General features: G+C 37.5%; 1 protein-coding gene across 1 annotated transcript; it reads left to right on the top strand.

Annotated features, from left to right (window-relative positions):
• Nucleotides 1–595: 595 nt before the first annotated feature.
• On the top strand, nt 596–22,033 carry LOC131949181 (collagen alpha-6(VI) chain). The gene is made up of 19 exons (XM_059310969.1): nt 596–606; nt 1,154–1,177; nt 1,630–1,686; nt 2,146–2,399; nt 5,366–5,534; nt 6,046–6,225; nt 7,145–7,162; nt 7,906–8,123; nt 8,888–9,044; nt 9,149–9,328; nt 10,164–10,184; nt 10,488–10,502; nt 10,946–10,963; nt 11,243–11,260; nt 11,749–11,769; nt 19,215–19,441; nt 20,187–20,349; nt 21,002–21,181; nt 21,800–22,033. The coding sequence occupies exons 4-19, from the start codon at nt 2,163–2,165 to the stop codon at nt 21,859–21,861; spliced, it is 1,884 nt and encodes a 627-aa protein (XP_059166952.1). The 5' UTR covers nt 596–606; nt 1,154–1,177; nt 1,630–1,686; nt 2,146–2,162; the 3' UTR covers nt 21,862–22,033.
• The last annotated feature ends 492 nt before the right edge of the window (nt 22,034–22,525 follow it).

Below are 22,525 nucleotides of genomic sequence, written 5' to 3'. Positions count from 1 at the left end.
TAAACCTTACATTTTTAAATCTAGCATCCTAAACCTAACATTGTAAACCTAACATTCTAAACCTAACATTTTAAACCTAACATTCTTAACCTATCATCTGTATACCATCGACAGGTGGCTCCTCTGGATCAAATCCACCACAAGGTATTTAACTAGGGTAGAATTTAGTCTCTATAAAACCTATTAAAATTATATTAAACTGCTTGTGTGAAAATCACTTTTTGCTTCTGAAAGATTTAGCTGCAGGTTATTAAAAATGAAATACGTATACCGTAGCTTTGAGGTAATCCATCATGTTGGTAAGATAGCAATAGAATTGCTACAAAGATCTCAGCTCTTATAATTCCTAAGCCAGACTTGTAGACAGCAAACTACGGGGCATTGTCTATTTCTTTTTACATATGCTAATATCTAAGGAAACAGTTTAGTGCCATAGTATAAAAATCTGGCGAGTATTCTAGCATTATTTGTATAATCTTATATTGTTGTCATTCACTATTCTAGCTATTCTATTCTGGAAAGAATGTTTTATGGTTATAATTTGATGGCATTATGATTATTATTGCTAATACTTTCTGTTGTTATTTACAGATTGCTGCCCAGCTAGTGAGTACCTGCTATTTAAAATTCCTTAATGTGCTTTATATATATATATATATATATATATATATATATATATATATATATATATATATATATATATATATATATATATATATATATATATATATTTATTTATTTATTTATTTATTTATTTATATATATATATATATATATATATATATATATATATATTTATTTATTTATTTATTTATTTATTTATTTATTTATTTATTTATTTATTTATTTATTTATTTATTTATTTATTTATTTATTTATTTATTTATTTATTTATTTATTTATTTATTTATTTATTTATTTATTTATTTATTTATTTATTTATTTATTTATTTATTTATTTATTTATTTATTTATTTATTTATTTATTTATTTATTTATTTATATATATATATATATATATATATATATATATATATATATATATATATATATATATATATATATATATATATATATATATATATATATATATATATATATGGTTATTCATATATGTATACTTTGTAGTTTTTACACATGTCTTAATCTACAGAACAAGGCAATGGAAATGATGGTGGTATGTTTAAATAAACTTTACAGTTTAAGTGTGCATGAGCTTTTGAACTATTAAAGTCTATATAAGAACTTAACTTACTATAGTAGCAACTTATTTACAATTAAGTTACCCTAGATAATAAAGAATAAAATATTTTAAAGTTTACTAAATGTTTGACAACAAAAACCGTCTTTCTCGCAGTACTGTTGTTGTTTTTTTATTAACCAGCTATATGTTTCTTTTTACTAACATAATTTTGCTTGTTTTAGTGATCTCCTTGTATGAACGTGACTTCCTAACAACATTTTGTTTACAAAGAAATTGCCAGCTAATTATGCATATTGGTGTAGATCTCGTATAGCTAATTGATTTGTATCTGTGTAGAAATTCCAGATTTTTGTCTGTGTAGAAATTTCAGTTTAAGCCCAGCTTACAATCTCATGTTTCCTTTTCCCTGTCCATGCCCACACAAGACGTCAACGAGCTTGAAGAATTCGAAAAGTTCTGGAACAAAAAAACACTGGAATATTGTGAGTTTTGATTTCTGGTTACAATGCATGTTCTGATTTTGCTCGGTTTTTTAATCTTCTATTAACTATTAACAACCCCATGAATAGCATATTGCGCCAGTTCGAAAGTTTTAGTCACTTTAATAAAAAAATACAAGCCATAAGTTCAAAACTAATTATCTCAGAAAATTACTGAAAATATTAAGAATTGATTAACAAAATGTATGTTTAAGGCATGTTTAGTTGTCTAGATAATAAAAGTGTATTAATCATTCACTTCGAAAGTCTTCCATTAAGTATTAGTTCTCAAAATTCCCAACTAGATGTTAATGCCATTAAATTACTGAAAATATAATATATATTATATTGCTGAAAATTTTTAATATCCTTTATGTTACTGCATACCATCAGTCAATTAATATTCCTTGCTAGTTCTAAACCTCCCATCATAATGCTCAGTTTTAGTCTATTTTAACCCAGCTTTCTTCAGCAAAGAAATGCAAGCCTTAATGAAAGAAAAACGAAATATCAACGGCGACATTGTGTTTGTTATCGACGGCTCTGATGGAGTAGACGAGAACAGCTACCGACAGACCCGCAACTTTGTGGTCGAGTTCATCAAATACTTCACCGTAGGAGAGAAATCTGCAAGGTTCGGTGCTATTTTGTTTGGAGACGAATCCAGAAAAATTTGCGGTCTGTCGAAATTCAACAACAACAAAGACATTGCAAAGGTAATTAGTGATATCAGTATCTTCTTGATGGAAGTGTTTCAAAGTCTCTATCTTCTAGAGCAGGGGTCTCCAAACTTTTCAAACCGAGGGCCGCATTAACTATCGAATTTCACTTCAGGAGTCAGTTTCTTCCAGGCAGTTCTTTGATTTTTTTTTCTGCGCAAAGTTCTTCAGCCATCACCAACAAACGATTTTTCCTTAGACAAAAAGATCTCCGCGGGCCGGATGAGAGGACTTCGCGGGCCGCATCAGGGCCGCGGACCGTAGTTTGGAGACCCCTGTTCTAGATGGTAGCTTTAGAAAGTGTATCTACTTAGTGGTGGCTTGACATCGTCTTGACGATAGCCTAATAGGGTTTTTATCTTCTAGATGGTAGCTTTAGAAAATCTTTATATTTCTGCTACATAGAGCTACTGTACCATACATGTTGATGGAAGTTTTATAAAGTGTTTAAATTATTGATGGCAGCATTGTAAAAATATGTTTCCTGATAAAGATATTTAAAAGTCTGATTGCTTATAAATATTTTTTGTTTTTATAAAGCATTTTTCAGGTGATTTCTTATCCACAAAGTCTGTATAATGCTATATAATAAATTGTAAATAAATGTATTGTTTAGAAATTTGCTATTGATAAATACACAATTTATAAATGTCTATAAAAATCTTATTTTGGTATCCACAGTAGATGTAAAAAAATTATTTGGTATCCACAGGAGATCTATAAAAATATTTTGTATCCACAGGAGATCTATAAAAATATTTTGTATCCACAAGATATCTATCAAAAACATTTTGGTATCCACAGGAGATCTATAAAAATATTTTGTATCCACAAGATATCTATCAAAAACATTTTGGTATCCACAGGAGATCTATAAAAATATTTTGTATCCACAAGATATCTATCAAAAACATTTTGGTATCCACAGGAGATCTATAAAAATATTTTGTATCCACAGGAGATCTGTAAAAATATTTTGTATCCACAAGATATCTATCAAAAACATTTTGGTATCCACAGGAGATCTATAAAAATATTTTGTATCCACAAGATATCTATCAAAAACATTTTGGTATCCACAGGAGATCTATAAAAATATTTTGTATCCACAGGAGATCTATAAAAATATTTTGTATCCACAAGATATCTATCAAAAACATTTTGGTATCCACAGGAAATCTATAAAAAATACTGTTGTATCCACAGGAGATCTATAAAAAATAGTGTTGTATCCACAAGAAATCTATAAAAATATTTTGTATCCACAGGAGACCTATAAAAATATTTTGGTATCCACAGGAAATCTATAAAAATATTTTGTATCCACAGGAAATCTATAAAAATATTTTGGTATCCACAGGAGATCTATAAAAATATTGTTGTATCCACAGGAGATCTGTAAAAAGTATTTTGTATCAACAGGAGATCTATAAAAAGTATTTTGTATCAACAGGAGATCTATAAAAAGTATTTTGTATCAACAGGAGATCTATAAAAAGTATTTTGTATCAACAGGAGATCTATAAAAAGTATTTTGTATCCACAGGAGATATGTAAAATATTTTGTATCCACAGGAGATCTATAAAAATATTTTGTATCAACAGGAGATCTATAAAAAGTATTTTGTATCAACAGGAGATCTATAAAAAGTATTTTGTATCCACAGGAGATCTGTAAAATATTTTGTATCCACAGGAGATCTATAAAAAGTATTTTGTATCCACAGGAGATCTATAAAAAGTATTTTGTATCAACAGGAGATCTATAAAAAGTATTTTGTATCAACAGGAGATCTATAAAAAATAGTGTTGTATCCACAAGAAATCTATAAAAATATTTTGTATCCACAGGAGACCTATAAAAATATTTTGGTATCCACAGGAAATCTATAAAAATATTTTGTATCCACAGGAAATCTATAAAAATATTTTGGTATCCACAGGAGACCTATAAAAAGTATTTTGTTTCAACAGGAGATCTATAAAAATATTGTTGTATCCACAGGAGATCTGTAAAAAGTATTTTGTATCAACAGGAGATCTATAAAAAGTATTTTGTATCAACAGGAGATCTATAAAAAGTATTTTGTATCAACAGGAGATCTATAAAAAGTATTTTGTATCAACAGGAGATCTATAAAAAGTATTTTGTATCAACAGGAGATCTATAAAAAGTATTTTGTATCAACAGGAGATCTATAAAAAGTATTTTGTATCCACAGGAGATCTGTAAAATATTTTGTATCCACAGGAGATCTATAAAAAGTATTTTGTATCAACAGGAGATCTATAAAAAGTATTTTGTATCCACAGGAGATCTATAAAAAGTATTTTGTATCAACAGGAGATCTATAAAAAGTATTTTGTATCCACAGGAGATCTATAAAAAGTATTTTGTATCAACAGGAGATCTATAAAAAGTATTTTGTATCAACAGGAGATCTATAAAAAGTATTTTGTATCAACAGGAGATCTATAAAAAGTATTTTGTATCAACAGGAGATCTATAAAAAGTATTTTGTATCAACAGGAGATCTATAAAAAGTATTTTGTATCAACAGGAGATCTATAAAAAGTATTTTGTATCAACAGGAGATCTATAAAAAGTATTTTGTATCAACAGGAGATCTATAAAAAGTATTTTGTATCAACAGGAGATCTATAAAAAGTATTTTGTATCAACAGGAGATCTATAAAAAGTATTTTGTATCAACAGGAGATCTATAAAAAGTATTTTGTATCCACAGGAGATCTATAAAAAGTATTTTGTATCCACAGGAGATCTATAAAAAGTATTTTGTATCAACAGGAGATCTATAAAAAGTATTTTGTATCAACAGGAGATCTATAAAAAGTATTTTGTATCAACAGGAGATCTATAAAAAGTATTTTGTATCCACAGGAGATCTATAAAAAGTATTTTGTATCCACAGGAGATCTATAAAAATATTTTGTATCCACAGGAGATCTACCTATCCCAAAGAATAAATTTCAGCCCAGACGTCAACACACACCGTGCCCTCGATCTGGTTATAGAGAGCGAAATATTCGGGATCGAGGCTGGAGGTCGCTCTGACGCCCCGGATATTCTCATTTTGATTGGTGGAGGCAAATCTTCAGAAAAAGAAGAGAGTTAGTGCCCTGCAGTTTTTTTTATTGTTGTTTTTGTTGTTGTTGTTGTTGTTGTTTTTGTTGTTAAAATTACCCATGATTATATTATTCAAAATCTTTAATTCATTTTTAACAAAAAAGGGTTATGAGGTAATAGTGCAGAAGAAGAAGAGTTTATCTGATTCGGCATTAAAAATGGCTCTATAGTCAACAGCTTGACAAACCCCCCTTACTCTTACCACATTAAGTCGGGTTCTCATGAGCTGGGTGGGCTATACTGAAGTAATGAAATTCTAACCGTTCTAGTGAGCAGTAGTGCGATCTTCCGCCGACGAAGCCGCTCTTAAATTAAACAATTGCTATTGTCGGTTTAAATTTAAATGACCAACAACAACAAAAAATGCCCCAACGATATGATGACGAAATCCGAATTTAAATTGTTACCAAAGAAAATTCTCCTACATCGTCAAAACACAAAAGTATGCCTAAGTTTCTAAAACAAGTGCTCCTGTCAATATTTTCCTTATTTCAGCTCTGTCTGCAGCCAAACGCCTAAAGAGCCGAGGTATCACCATCATAGCTATCTCAGTAGGGGGTGAAGGCAGCAAGGAGTTTGCAGGACTCTCTACAAGCCCGAGTGATTTCTACAGCGTCTCGTCTTTCGGCGAACTGTTAACCATCATTGTCAAAATAATCGAGCGTACGGTCAAAGGTAGGTGTGGGCCCTGTCTACAATCATTGTCAAAATAATCGAGCGTACGGTCAAAGGTAGGTGTGGGCCCTGTCTACAATCATTGTCAAAATAATCGAGCGTACGGTCAAAGGTAGGTGTGGGCCCTGTCAGCAATCATTGTCAAAATTATCGAGCGTACGGTCAAAGGTAGGTGTGGGCCCTGTCAACAATCATTGTCAAAAATAATCGAGCGCACGGTCAGATGTACGTGTAGCATCAACTAAACACTGAGGGGTGGGGTGCGACGGGTTTGTCTCATGTATCAAAAGGTGTTTAAGCTTATTACAAGAAGGTTCAGGGTGGGGGTGGGGTTGGGTGGGTCTTGCCGAGTGGGTCTCAAGATAAAGTGTAGCAAGGTTTGTTGTTAGAATATCGAGGTAGGGTTGACCTTCTGATGGGATAGCAAGGTTAAGCATCACAAAGTTTTGTTGTTTGACTATCGGGGAGGGGATGACCTTCTGATGGGATGGCAAGGTTAAGCATAACAAAGTTTGTTGTTTGAGTAAGAGGAAAGAGATTTTTAGGTGAGTTATAAGGCGAAGCGGAACAATGTTTGTTGCAAGAAACTCGACAGAAAGAATTTGCATGAGTTTTTTTTCGAGTAATGTTGAAACTTTAAAAATTATCATTACATTATATTGTTACAACATTAAAATTAAATACTATTAAAATTAAATACTAATTAATCAATTTATTTTCCTTTTTTTCCCCAGTGATTATTACGCCAGGTGAGGCCTAATTTTCTTCAATATTTACACGACTATACATCATTTAATATTAACATAGTATTTAACCCTTATTAAACTTTATTGGTGGTTTAGTGTTAGTTGTTATGTATGTGTTATCGTTGCGTTCGTTGGAAATTGTATCTAACTTTTTCTTCTTGTTTCGTTCATAGAAACTCTTGCTAACGAAGGTAAGTCTAGGATAAATACGGCGGTTCCCAAACGTTTTGTAACTGTGTCTATCTTTAAACAATCTTGACACCTACACCAACAATTTTAACGATTTGGGGACCCTTACTTATAGGAGAACAGCTTGTTTCGGATTTAACGTTCTTTTAAAAAAGAATATTGTTTTTAAAAATCTGTCTTATTTAGATTTCTCAGACATGTAATTTACAGCGTTAGTTTACCTTGCAATTTTGCCATTAGTATTATAGTTTTCATCATCGGCTTGTGAGGACTAGTACAAATTTACAAAAGTAATACTCTTTCTTGCATGTAGTTTCATTCATTGAAGTTGGTTTACTGATACATAATACAAAACGTCTAATTTCAATTTTATTTCTTTTTAAATCTGAAAATTTAAATGTTATATATATATATATATATATATATATATATATATATATATATATATATATATATATATATATATATATGGCCTCTCAAAAAAGCGGGGGAGGGGGCATTTTTTCAAGTTCCGCCATTGAATGGACCTTAATAACACGAGTGCTTAAACTAATGTATGTAATCTAAGTTATGGACCAAACCTTCCTAATTTATATGTAAATATTGATAAAATCTAGAGAATAAAATCTCTCGATGTATAACTGATAAGTTTTACATGTAGGGGATAGGCTTATTTTTTTTTTATTTTGGTGCACGAGCACCTATAAGTTGTCTCTGATTGACGCCACTTGTCTTGTACTTGAAGAATCGTACTCGTCCATGGTGGACCTGTTCTTCCTGATGGAGTCCGGCACTAGTGTGGGCAGCAGCAACCACAGGAAGGTGCTCGAGTTCTTCTCCGGCCTGGTCAAGCCCTTCAGTGTGGGGGACAGGGGCGCTAGGGTGGGGGCGCTGCTCTACAGCGACAGGGCGCAGAAGCTGTTTGACCTGAAAACTCTGGGAACCAAGGATTCAATCGTCAAGGTATGGTGTGTGTGACGCTCACGTGCACTTACAGATAGGATAAGCAGGCAGGCTGATTCATTACGCTACAATTAGAATATATCTTTCAGTCAGCTCTGCATTACTCCAAAGTAAAACACCTACATTGTATTATATTTTATCTCTTAGAAATACTAATATAAATTAGTGGCTTATTAATGCTCCTTGACTCTAACGACCGAATCATCATATTTTTTTTTTATTATGTCGCACTTGTTCATATAAGCAATAAACGTACTTATATATCATGTCATTATTGTTCCTCTTCTTGCCTTGTAGAACATACTGTCTCCGTCAAAACTTTCCACTACCCACAGTCTCATGCCACTCTAATCTGATGTTCCCAAATCCTTCCTACCCTTTCAGCTTCCTCCAGCACTCTACGTAGCCATATCTTCCTAGGTCGATCCCTTGGGGTTTCACTCCAATGTCTGACTGGATCTGCTGCCAGTGTGTTTCTTTAGCCTGTGGCCGATCCATACCCATTTTCCTTTGTGAAGGACTATTGTTTTTCTAATATTATATACACACACACCCATATATATATATATATATATATATATATATATATATATATATATATATATATATATATATATATAACCTTTTATGCTACCATCTACTTCATCCAAGTTACGCCACTAAGTCAATGTATTCAGTTAACTTGCATAATACACGTGGCGTTATAAATTGACAAAAAAGTACAGTTTTCTAGCCCCATTGATTATAAACTCCTGTAATTCCAGACTATCCTGAACGCCCCCTACCTCGGTGGACGTGCCAACAGTTACGTCGCGTTCAACAATCTGCTGAGTGTGTTTACGATCCAGTCTGGCGGTCGTCTGAACGCTAAGCGAGTCGTCGTTTTCTTGACCGACGAAAAAACGGATAAAGATTCATTAAGTAAGCGTGTGTGGATACAATATAGTTTTATACAAATTTTAAAGTAAATTTGTTAAACGATTGTCTTGCCCGTTTGAAATGTGGATTCTTCGTGTTTCTTCCAGCTCGCAAGGCGGCGCTGCTGGTGAAAAACTTTGGTGTCATCGTGTTGGCTATTGGGGTGGGGGATGTGGAGATGACGTTTCTCCGGTCAGTGGCCAGTAGCAGCTCCGATGTGTTCTGGGTCACGGGCTTTGATGAGCTGGCCAGCATCAGGTGGGCCATCTCACACCAGATCTACTACAGTGAGTGACGTTTGCTTTCATTATTGCGTGGTTGGGGGGGGGTGTTTTAATGTTGAGAGGCGGGGGAGTTGTTTTATTGTTGAGAGGCGGAGGGAGTTGTTTTATTGTTGAGAGGCGGAGGGAGTTGTTTTATTGTTGAGAGGCGGAGGGAGTTGTTTTATTGTTGAATAATGGGGGGAGTTGTTTTATTGTTGAGAGATGGAGGGAGTTGTTTTATTGTTGAGAGGCGGAGGGAGTTGTTTTATTGTTGAATAATGGGGGGAGTTGTTTTATTGTTGAGAGGCGGAGGGAGTTGTTTTATTGTTGAATAATGGGGGGAGTTGTTTTATTGTTGAGAGATGGAGGGAGTTGTTTTATTGTTGAGAGGCGGAGGGAGTTGTTTTATTGTTGAATAATGGGGGGAGTTGTTTTATTGTTGAGAGATGGAGGGAGTTGTTTTATTGTTGAGTAATGGGGGGTGTTGTTTTATTGTTGAGAGATGGAGGGAGTTGTTTTATTGTTGAGAGATGGGGGGGGGATGTTTTAATTTGATTTGGGTGGAGATTTTATTGTTAAGAGGTGGGGGGGAGTTAGTTTATTTCAACCGTAATGGTTGAAGGTGGGCGTTTGATTCCAGTGAGGTGGGGGTGTTTCATTCTTAGGACATGGAGGTTTCATTAGACTTGGGAAAGCAGTACAGTTCGTTCTATAATACAGACACAATTTTGTAATTCGGACTTTGAAATAACGCGGTATTATAAACAATATAGCTAAATATTAAATCTGTCCGTTAAAATAAACACAGTAATAGAATATAACAAAATAATAATTTGAAACATTTTTTTCTGTTTTTCAGTTGTGTCAGAGTGCGAAGAAGGTAATTATTTTCAAAAATTTGTAATTACTTTACATTGTTTATGGTGTTAATTAGCTATGAATAAGTTGACTATTTACTTCGTCACTTTACAAACAGATCAGCCTCTAACTGTTTAAATGGTTGTAAATTTTATTTTATAAATGGCATGAACGAGAAACTAAAATAAAAGTAAAATATTGTTTTACTAAAGCGTTGATTTTGTTTACATTTTTAAAATACAGAATGAGCTGAGTTGATTTAGATTTTAACAATTAGTCAAAATTTTGAATTCTGAAGTTTTGAAAGAAATGTTTTTATTTCCAGAACTGCACCAAAAGGGTGAGTTGATATGTAAATTATTGACTTTGATGTGTTGGGTGTGCAATGTGTTGTGTGTAATGAGGGCTGTGTAGATTACATATTGTGGGGTTATGTCACGTGATATTATAGTCTACATGTAAGGAGTAAATAGAATGTAATGGGTTGAGTTGTTCTATTATAGCACGCTGGTTAATTAACTCATCTCTGCCCCCCCCCCCCCCCTCACCACCACCACCTACCAACCTCAACATCTTACCCTCTACCAAAAAACAGAAGTAAAGGTAAATTATCAGCCAAATTAACGAACCTAGCATCAAAACAAACTTGTGTGTGTGCGTGTGTGTGTGCGTGCATGTGTGTGTGTATGTGTATGTGTGTGTGTGTGTGTGTGTGTGTGTGTGTGTGTTATGACTACAGCCCGAAATATCTACAATAATTTAAAATATTTTGTTGTATTTCAGAGATTCCCGAAAAGCAAGGTTTGTGTATAATACATCCTACTTTTTCAATGTGTTAATTTCTCTCTTACATTTCCTGCCTTAGTGTGGAAACTAAATATTTTGCATTCATGTTGTGTTAATTCAACTATTTGTCAACATGTATTTATGTGTATCTTCTATTTTGACATATTACATACACACGCATTTATATATATATATATATATATATATATATATATATATATATATATATATATATATATATATATATATATATATATACTGTTTACTAGTCTGTTTACTTTTTTCTCACCACAGAGATTCCGAAAATGCCAGGTAGGCCTATGTGCTACTGCTCACGCATTGAATTACACACATCGACTTACACACATCGACCTACACACATCGACTTACACACATTGACTTACACACATTGACTTACACACATTACACACATTGACTTACACACATTACACACATTGACTTACACACATTACACACATTGACTTACACACATTACACACATTGACTTACACACATTGACTTACACACATTACACACATTGACTTACACACATTACACACATTGACTTACACACATTACACACATTGACTTACACACATTGACTTACACACATCGATTTACACGGCTGACAAGTTTACTTTACATTGTTCAGTTAATTGTAACAGCTTAATTTTAGAGCTTCAGCATTTTCTAGTTCATATTAATAATATGCTGCAATACGTTATACAATAATATATCTTTAATTTATCTTTACTATATCTTTAAAATATCTTTAATATATCTTGAAAACTTTCTTTCAGACACCAAAGTTAAGCTGCCACGTATGCTAAATATTTAACTTTTTTTTAATTTAGTTTTTTTTTTTAAATAGATGTATTTTTTTTTTTAATGTGTAATACTGGTGACAATCGAGTGTGAATAACAGTTACTTCCCTTGCATGTTTAGCAACACCTTTTGTTGAATGTGGTATTCGTTAACTCCTTTAAACAAGTCTTCATCTCTATTTCTGAAAGCTCGCCACCATCCAATCTCTGCCATCCTCCATCCATCTACCATCCTCCATCCTCCATCCACCTTCCACCTTCCACCTTCCTCCATCCACCATCCACCATCCACCATCCACCATCCACCATCCTCCATCCTCCATCCACCATCCACCATCCACCATCCTCCATCCACCATCCACCATCCACCATCCACCATCCACCATCCACCAACTTCCATCTTCCATCTTCCATCTTTCATCTTTCATCTTCCATCCACTATCCACCAGTGTTACGGGTCAGTGTAGGTTAGACTAGAATAGGATAGAATGATCTAGAATTAGGGGAGAGTGAGTGTGTGAGTTGAGTTTACCCTAGAATATTGTTAACCCCGGTGTGTTTGTGTATTGTTATCCCAAGGTCGAATGCGGTATAAAAGCTGGAGTGAATGGTTGTCAGGGTTAGTTAGTTGGCAGTCAGCGGGTTAGTAGCGGTTAGGACGAGGGCTGTTATGGTACGCTTGAATGCATTGAGACAAATAAAAGGAGTGAAGTTATACACGAAGTGTTGTTCTTGAATTCGAAGCTAACCCGGACGTAACAACTGGTGGCCAGTATTAAAGTAAAGATAGCGCAATCATCAGAACGTCATTACCACTGGACGTCACCACCACTAGACGTCACCATCACTAGACGTCATCATCACTGGACTATACCATTCTGGGACCATAAGAACGTCATTACCACTGGGAGTCACCATCGCTAGACGTCACCATCGCTAGACGTCACCATCACTAGACGTCATCATCACTGGACTATACCATCCTGGGACCATCAGAACGTCAGTACCACTGGGAGTCACCATCACTAGACATCACCATCGCTAGACGTCACCATCACTAGACGTCATCATCACTGGACTATACCATCCTGGGACCTTACCCGAACAGAAAGTCGCAATCAGAACGTCATTACCACTGGACGTCACCACCACTAGACGTCACCATCGCTAGACGTCACCATCACTTGACGTCATCATCACGGGACTATACCATTCTGGGACCTTACCTGAACAGAAAGTCGCAATCATAACGTCATTACCACTGGACGTCACCACCACTAGACGTCACCATCGCTAGACGTCACCATCACTAGACGTCATCATCACTGGACTATACCATCCTGGGACCTTACCTGAACAGAAAGTCGCAATCAGAACGTCATTACCACTGGACGTCACCACCACTAGACGTCACCATCCTGAGACCTTACCAGAACAGAAAGTCGCCATCACTGGGTTCTACCATCCTTGGACTTTATCAGAACAGGAAGTCGCCATCACGGGATTTTACCATCTTTGGACTTTATCAGAACAGAAAGTCGCCATCACTGGGTTCTACCATCCTTGGACTTTATCAGAACAGAAAGTCGCCATCACTGGGTTCTACCATCCTTGGACTTTATCAGAACAGAAAGTCGCCATCACTGGGTTCTACCATCCTTGGACTTTATCAGAACAGAAAGTCGCCATCACTGGGTTCTACCATCCTTGGACTTTATCAGAACAGAAAGTCGCCATCACTGGGTTCTACCATCCTTGGACTTTATCAGAACAGAAAGTCGCCATCACTGGACTCTACCATCCTGTGACCTTACCAGCACAGAGCCTTACCGTCACAGGGCTTTTGTCTTTGTCGATCCAGGTCTTCGTCTTCACATGACCCGGCCATTACAGGATTTACCATTGTTTTTGAAGGGCTAAAGTAGGGGAAGGGACTACTACAACAGATTTGTATTTGAGGTAAGTGTTTTTGAATTAGTCTGGGGCACGGTACTCACAACTGGGGATTACCCTTGCCTAACATTATATTGGGTATTACAATTTTGGCATCCAATCCTAAGTGGATAAGGTGGGATGGCTAGCGAAGGCTTAACGCTAGAGCATTTTATAGCGTTAGGGGAAAGATGTAAACTAGAGGGAAGGGAGCTGTTGGAATGGGCTGAGACTAAATTGTTAGTAGCGGAGTCTAAGGCTAGGCAGCAGGCTGAAAGGGACGAGAGGGCTGCAGACAGGGCACTAACTAGGGCTAAAATTGAATCAGAAGAAAGACTAAAATTGAAGGAGCTGGAACTGGCAATGGAGAAGGGGAACAGGGAGGAAGACATAAAGGGCAGGGGTAGGGCACAGACCCCAAGAATTAAGCTGACTGGACTGAGAAACAGTAGGGACCAAACAGATATGGAGGTGGTGGTTGACATTTTTGAAAGGGAAGCCCGAGAAATAGGTTTAGAAGATAAGTTTTGGTGCCACGAGTTTAGGAAAGTTTTGCTAGATATAGGCTGCGAATCGTGGTTAACAGAATTGGGAGCAGAAGAGAACTATGGGAAGCTGAAAAGGGAGGTCCTAAAACACTTTGGTTTGACGGAGCAAGGATACAGTGATAAGTTTAATAGCGCCCAACCATCAGAACAAGACAGAGCAGGGAGTTACATTAGGAGGGTACGACACTACTTGAGAAGATGGGTCGAAGCTAGCAAGTGTGACAAGACATTTGACGGACTGTTTGACCTACTCTTAAAAGACAAAATAGTGAGAACAGTCGGACAAGACATAAGACAGCACATCCTCAGACAAAACCCGAGGACAATAGCAGACGTAGAAAATGCCTGTGACAACTACTTTGACATCTACCCAGACAGAAAATTAAAACCGATCGACGTGACAGAGGACGCATTTGTTGCCCCCATGGCACTTGCATCAGGATCTAGGAATCCCTTTAGAGAGGACAAGGACAAACGAACCCTAAGACCTAGATCTAAGAGCCCCATTAGAGAGGAATGGGGCACAAGAAATGAAGTCACCCTTCAACGGGAGAGAAGAGGACAAAGCCCGGTCCAACCTAGGCCGAGTAGTAATATTAGTCCCAGAAGAAGCCCAATCACATGCTTTAACTGTGGGGCTGAGGGGCACATAGCGGCGGGGTGCCGGTCTAATCGTAGACAAATTGGACATGAGTACAGAGGGAGAAGGGTAGGCTTCAGGGACATTCAAGACATATGACTAGTACCAGAGTTCAGCGGGGAGTGCGGCGACTGTGGACAATGCCTAAGTCAAGTAAAGGGCGCTGTCCCTGTAGGGAACATAGGAGCTAATCGGAGATTCATAAGCGACAGAGGGTCACTTCCTATAGTTGCAGGAAAACTGGATGGGAGGACGGTGACCGTCCTACGGGATACGGGCTCTGTAGTCGTAGCTTGTCGAAAAGCTCTAGTCCCAAGGAATAGATGGACAAAAGAATGGATAACCATAAAGACCGCGGATGGAGATAAGAAAAGAGTACCAGGAGCTGTAGTCAACATAGAAACACCATACCTTACGGGAGAGTTCTTTGCCGTCCTTTTAGATGATCCACCCGCTGAACTTATAATAGGGAATGTAGCAGGCGCGAAATTACCGAGGGAAGATTCGCTAACATTAGCGGCGGTAGAAACCAGAGGACAACTTAGAGCAGGGGGCAACCAGAGAAATGAGCCGGGGCATAAGATTTTAGACCAAATAACGACATCGAAAGATTTTAAAACGCAACAGAGCGAAGACAAAACATTAGCTAGGTGGTGGAAGCTCTCGGAAAAGGGCAAACAATGTAAAACGATAGATGGGTTATTATATAAGATCATAAAACACAGCAAAACAGAAGATCAGATTAGACTAGCAATCCCAAGGGGACTTAGGCCCACCATCCTGAAATTAGGACACGACACACCTATGGCGGGGCACATGGGTGTAGCAAGAACGAAAGCCAGAATTCTGTCACAATTTAGCTGGCCAGGGGCAGGGGAGGATATCAGGCGTTACTGCGAAAGTTGTGATGTCTGCCAGAAAAGCAAAAAGAATGTTGGTGGCAAGGCGCCTCTGGGTAGAACTGAGGTAGTGGGACAACCGTTTGAGAAAATCGCCGTAGATATTGTGGGGCCACTAACTCAAACGAAAAAAAAGAACAGATTCATACTCACAGCCGTAGACATATGCACACGGTGGCCAGAAGCCGTACCGCTGAAAAGTGTAACGGCAGCAGAGATCCAAGATGCGCTACTCTCCATCTTCACGAGGATGGGATTCCCGGAAGTCATACTCTCAGATAACGGGACCCAGTTCACGTCGGAAATTTTCTGCACCGTGTCTAAAATGTTGGGGATTAAAATCATTCACGCTTCGGCATATCACGCCATGGCCAACGGGGCGGTAGAACGATGGAATGGAACTTTGAAGGAAATGCTAAAGAAAGTAGCTATAGACAAGGATGACGATTGGGACGTGTTCATCCCAGCAGCACTTTTCGCCTACAGAGAAGTTCCAAACGAAAGCACTGGTTACCCGCCATTCGAACTTATGTTCGGCAGGAAAGTGAGGGGCCCGATGAGCATCCTAAAGGATATCCTCACAGGAGAAGTAAGGGAATATAAGACAAGAGCTGCATATGACTACCTGCTGGACCTTAAGCAGCAGTTGCAAACGGCATGCAGTTATGCAACCCGCAAATCGGAAAATGAGAAAGATAAAGCAAAGAGCTACTACGATAGATCAGCCACAACCAAAGATATCAAAGTGGGGGATCATGTACTGATACTGAAGCCCCAACTATTAAACAAACTTGAGCTAAGGTGGGCGGGACCTTACGAAGTCTTAAAAAAAATCGGAGACTTGGACTATGTTATTAAAACAGGGGACAGCACTAAGGTGGTCCATGTAAATCGGATGATGCTGTACCATCACAGACAAAAACCAGACGACAGCAAGGGACACCCCATGTTAGCGGCAGTGTCAGGAGTGGTGGAGGAAGAAGAAGAAAACCAAGTATCACTAACAGATGAGGAGGACATGGAACCGGGTATTCCATTGGACACAATAAAAACTCCCGACATACTGGAGGAAACTAAGTTAAGTGATATCAAAATAGGAGACACCCTGACAAAAACACAGCGGACGGATCTAGACAAAATTATCCAAGAGTACACAGCTGTAATTAGCAACTTACCTGGAAAAACAAGTTTACTAGAACATAAAATAAAACTGACCAACACCAGAGCAATAAGGACGAAACCCTACTGCATACCATACGCCCGAAGAGAGCTTATGAAGAAAGAGATGGACGAAATGGAGAGACTGGGGATAATAGAGAGGTCCGACTCCGACTTCAGCGCACCTGTAGTACTAGTTAAGAAAAAAGATGGGTCGACACGGTTCTGTGTAGACTATAAGAGACTTAACGCAGTCACAGTCTACGACGCGGAACCCATCCCAGATACAGATGAGCTGTTCGCTAAATTAAATAGGGCTAAATATTTTACTAAACTCGACCTCACAAAAGGGTATTGGCAGATCCCCATGCAAAATGACAGCAAAAAACTCACCGCATTTGTCACACCCTGGGGCCTATTTCAGTTTAATTACCTGCCCTTTGGCCTATGCACGGCACCCGCCACATTCGCCAGATTAATGCGAGTCGTATTAAAAGACTTGGAAAATGTGGTGTCATTTTTTGATGACATCTGTATCTACAGCGAGACATGGGAGGAACACCTTATGGCAATAAAGGCGGTGTTCAATAGATTGAGGGACGCGGGCCTGACAGTAAGACCTGCCAAATTAGAGCTAGGGTTTGAAAAAATTAATTTCCTAGGGCACATAGTGGGGAGGGGGCTACTGACACCAGAGAGAAACAAGGTAAACAAAATCTTAAACGTAGCAATACCCACCACAAAGAAAGAGGTAAGATCATTAGTGGGTCTTATAGGGTATTATGCTAAATTTATACCAGAATTCAGCGAGGCCAACGCAATACTGACAGACTTGTTAGCAAAGGGTAAACCTGAAAAGGTCGTGTGGTCAGATGAATGTAACCGTGCTTTAAGACTGGTCCAGAAACACTTGAACTCAGAACCATTTCTTATTTTACCTAATATTAATGAGCAATTTATCCTCAGGACCGACGCCTCGTCACGAGGTATCGGGGCAGCCTTGATGCAAATGAGAAATGGGGTCCTAAGACCAGTAAAATACATCAGCAGAAAACTCCAACCGAGAGAAACTCGGTACTCTACTATAGAAAGAGAGTGCCTAGCAATTGTCTGGGCCACAGGCAAACTAGCGTTGTATTTATACAACGCTAGCTTTGTACTGCAGACGGACCAGCGTGCTCTAAAATACCTTCATAAATGTAGGTTCAATAATGCCAGACTGACACGCTGGTCCTTACTGCTACAGGAATATAAATTTACTATAGAACACATTCCGGGGAGGGATAATCTTCTAGCGGATTTTTTGTCAAGAAATTTTAAATCGGGAGTCTGAGATGTAAATTGTAATTTAAACCACAGATTTGTTGGTTTGTTTTTTTTTTTTTGCTGTTTTCTTTTTCGGTTATTTTTACTCGGTTGTTTGTCTTGGATTCATGTACAAAGAGATGTATAAATGCATTATTTATTTACTCTCCTCTTGGTGTAGTATACCTGTCGAATCATTATTTTTTTTTTTTTTTGTTTTTTTTTTAATTATTTTATTTATCTATTTATCTAGTTTGTCTCTGTTTGTTTTCGCCCTCTAGGTTAACTTAGGATTTGGGGATTTAGTTAGTATTTGTAGTATGTACTACAAATACTTGGGTGGGGGGGGGGGGTAGTGTTACGGGTCAGTGTAGGTTAGACTAGAATAGGATAGAATGATCTAGAATTAGGGGAGAGTGAGTGTGTGAGTTGAGTTTACCCTAGAATATTGTTAACCCCGGTGTGTTTGTGTATTGTTATCCCAAGGTCGAATGCGGTATAAAAGCTGGAGTGAATGGTTGTCAGGGTTAGTTAGTTGGCAGTCAGCGGGTTAGTAGCGGTTAGGACGAGGGCTGTTATGGTACGCTTGAATGCATTGAGACAAATAAAAGGAGTGAAGTTATACACGAAGTGTTGTTCTTGAATTCGAAGCTAACCCGGACGTAACAACCATCCACCATCCACCATCCACCATCCACCATCCACCATCCACCATCCACCATATACCATCCACCATCCACCATCCACCATCCTCCATCCACCATCCACCATCCACCATCCACCATCCACCATCCACCATCCACCATCCACCATCCACCATCCTCCATCCACCATCCACCATCTTCCATCTTCCATCTTTCATCTTCCATCCACCATCCACCATCCACCATCCACCATATACCATCCACCATCCACCATCCACCATATACCATCCACCATCCACTAACCTCCATCCCCAGCACCCGTCCACCCGTGCCGCATCAAGGCGGACGTCATCTTCTGTCTCGACTCCTCCGGCAGTATCGGCCCGGGCAACTACCAGACGATGCTCCAGTTTGCTGCCGAGCTGGCCTCAAACTTCCCGCTGGGGAAAGACCTCGCTGCCATCGCCTGTGTCGTCTTCAGTAACGTCGCCAACAGACGATTCGACCTGGGGGATTACACGTCAGTCAGTGATGTCACTGAGGTAAACAAAATGTTTGGTGTGAAGGGTCATAGGTAAATTGACGACGTCATTGGGGTAAATTATTAGAGTTAGATAGGAAGGATTATACACTAATTAGTGACGTTACTTGGATATTTTTTTAAAATTGAGAATAGAAATACCTTTTAAAAAGTTTCTTTATTTATACTTTGTTTAAAATAAACTGACTGTTGTAATTAAAATTATTTTATCCTATTTCTAAATCAGTAAAAACATTGCCACCTCTATAGTTAAAATATATGGATCGTTTTTCTAGCTTTAAAATGGACCATTATTATTATTACTATTACTATGTTGACGGTTTTTCTTCTTTGTAACATTTCTCTTGTTAATTAATTGTACTGTAGTATTTTACTTTCAGCCCCCACATCTAAACTCACACACACACACACACACCTGAACTAAAACACACACACCTGAACTCAGCCACAATTACCCGTCATGACACTTAACGCCAACCCCACACCTAAACTCAAAAACACCCCCACACCTCACCTCACAATAAACACGCACACCTAAACTCAAATACCCACCCACACCTAAAATCACACACGCATATAAACTCAAACACATACACACCTGAGCTCAAATACCCACCCACACCTAAACTCACACACACACGTGAACTCAAACACACACACACTTGAACTCACACACCCAACTTACCCTCATCCACAAACACCCATTTACCACATGACATGACGTCACGTGTATGTCGTCACCCCAGGCCCTACTGCTGACGCCTTACCTGGAGTCAACGACCAACACACACCTGGCCTTCCAGCTCATCTCTAATCTCGACATGTTCGACTCCGAGTCAGGCGGTAGAGACGACGCAGCAAAAATCGTTATCTTCATGACCGATGGTCAATCCACCCACCCAGAATTGAGTAAGAAAAAGTTTTTAAACATGTTTATTAATTAACAGATGTCAGTCTCATTAACGATGGGCAACATAGAGGTCCAGAATCGATTAGAAAAACTATTTTTAAAATGTTTCTGAGTTGTAACCAGACCGCAATAGCTAAGCTTAAACCTCCCCCTGGCTATCACTATTACCCTAATCCTAGCCGTCCTGGAAACTAATCTTCGACTAGTAAAGTTCCGAGGCAAATGAAGTAGAGTTCACCTGTTTCTGTACCTCGACATATGAAGTGATAGAGTAGTCAGCACTATGGCCAGCCGGCTTTACTTTCTCCAACAAGAGTTAGGTACTCATCAGATCTGAGTGGACTCAGTGGAGTTCTATTAACTTAAACCCATATTCGAGATATACTGGTACAGAAACAAATATCCTTTTTTACACTACCGTCCCCCCCCCCCCCCGTGCACCTCCAGAGCTGTAGAGGCAGCACAACCTAACCCTTACCAGTAAAGAAACAAATCTCCTTACACTGCCGTCCCTGTGTTCTCATAAGCCCCTGTACATGTACCCCCACAGCTGTAGAGGCAGCACAACCTAACCCTTACCAGTACAGAAACAAACCTCCTTACACTACCGTCCCTGTGTTCTCATAATCCCCTGTCCATGCACCTCCACAGCTGTAGAAGCAGCCCAGCGCCTACAGCTTCAGGGTGTCAACATCTTCTCTATCGGCATCGGCAACTACACGCTGAGTGAGCTCATCAGTGTGGCCAGTGACCCCAGGTACGTCTTCACGGCCTTGGACTTCAAGTTCCTGGACAAGGTCAAGGAGAAGGTCGCAGAAAAAGCTTGCGAGGGTATTTCAAATTTTCATTGTCGTTACATTCACAATCATCATCACAATTATCATCATAGTTTAACCTACTGGATTATTATCATATTTATTATCGTTTATACTATTATTATATTCAACATCCTTTATATAATTGTTATATTCACTAGCGTTATCTTTACTAATATTATTATAATTATTATCATTATTATTATTATTTTTTTTATTACTATCGGTATCATTATCGTTATCGTTATTATTATTACTGCCGTTATTATTGTTATTATTAGTAGTAGTAGTAGTAGTAGCATTTTATTGTTATTATCATTATTATTACCGTTATTTTTTTATTTATTTTTTTATAAATAATGATTGTTAGCTATGTAATCGTGATCACATTGCTAGTCACTATCGTCGTATTAATATTATTCCATTGACTTCGTAATCATAAAAATCATCGTCATCATCGTCGACACTACAAACACCATCTAAACCAACATGGTTTCGTTTTGTCGTTTCACTTATCTATGGTCAACAAAGTCTTTTAAATATTAATTTGTAGTTACTTTAAATAACCTTAATCATGCATGTCTTGATGCTATAGCACAATTATAATTAAATTATATATCTTTTATTTCACCAGTACCAAAAGAACAGAAGCCTACAAACTTTGCGAAATTTGCCTCATTTAATGAAGAGATATGACACGATTAACTATGGCTGTAAAAGAAGTCGAGTAATGCTTAGGCTATCCATGATACAAGTTATGGATTACTTTCATACATTATTTAACTTTAAATAAATACATTATTTTTAAAAATCTAAAGAGATAACTCTATATAGGCCTTAAAAATATCTACTCTGTTCTCATTCTTTAATAAACCATTTTAAATCATATGCGAAGTTATTTTTATTTTTGTTTTGTTACAAGTCGCCTGAAAATTTTTATAATACTGTGTATAAATTACAGAGAAAAAACATTTTAAAAATTTTAAGTTTAATGTTCTATACAGGTAATTTTTTTTTAATAGTATGGGCTAAAAAATTCAAATCGAACACAATTATCAAACACTAAAAGCTGTCAACTAATTTACTTAATGTTGTCAATACATTGTTAACTCGACGCTTAGTATTTAATAACATATTACGTGTTAGCAAAGCAATGTATACATACACTATACATATTAGCAGTAAATATTTGACAGGTCTATTATGTTTAAGTGGACATGAGTAAAAAAATAATAAATGGTTGACCCTTTGGTTTTCCGTTCTCTAAACAACAAATCAACACGTTTAAGTTTTAAGCCGTATTTTGTGTTAATGAAGGACCACTCTGTTTTAACTACACACTATTTTTTTACTGAGTTAC

This window comes from Physella acuta, unplaced genomic scaffold (genome assembly GCF_028476545.2).
Source record: "Physella acuta isolate Inbredline_101_S28 unplaced genomic scaffold, ASM2847654v3 ptg000677l, whole genome shotgun sequence".
Classification (NCBI taxonomy): Eukaryota; Metazoa; Mollusca; class Gastropoda; family Physidae; genus Physella; species Physella acuta.
The sequence above is the reverse complement of the archived record's forward strand: the minus strand, read 5'-3'. Positions and strand labels throughout refer to the sequence as shown.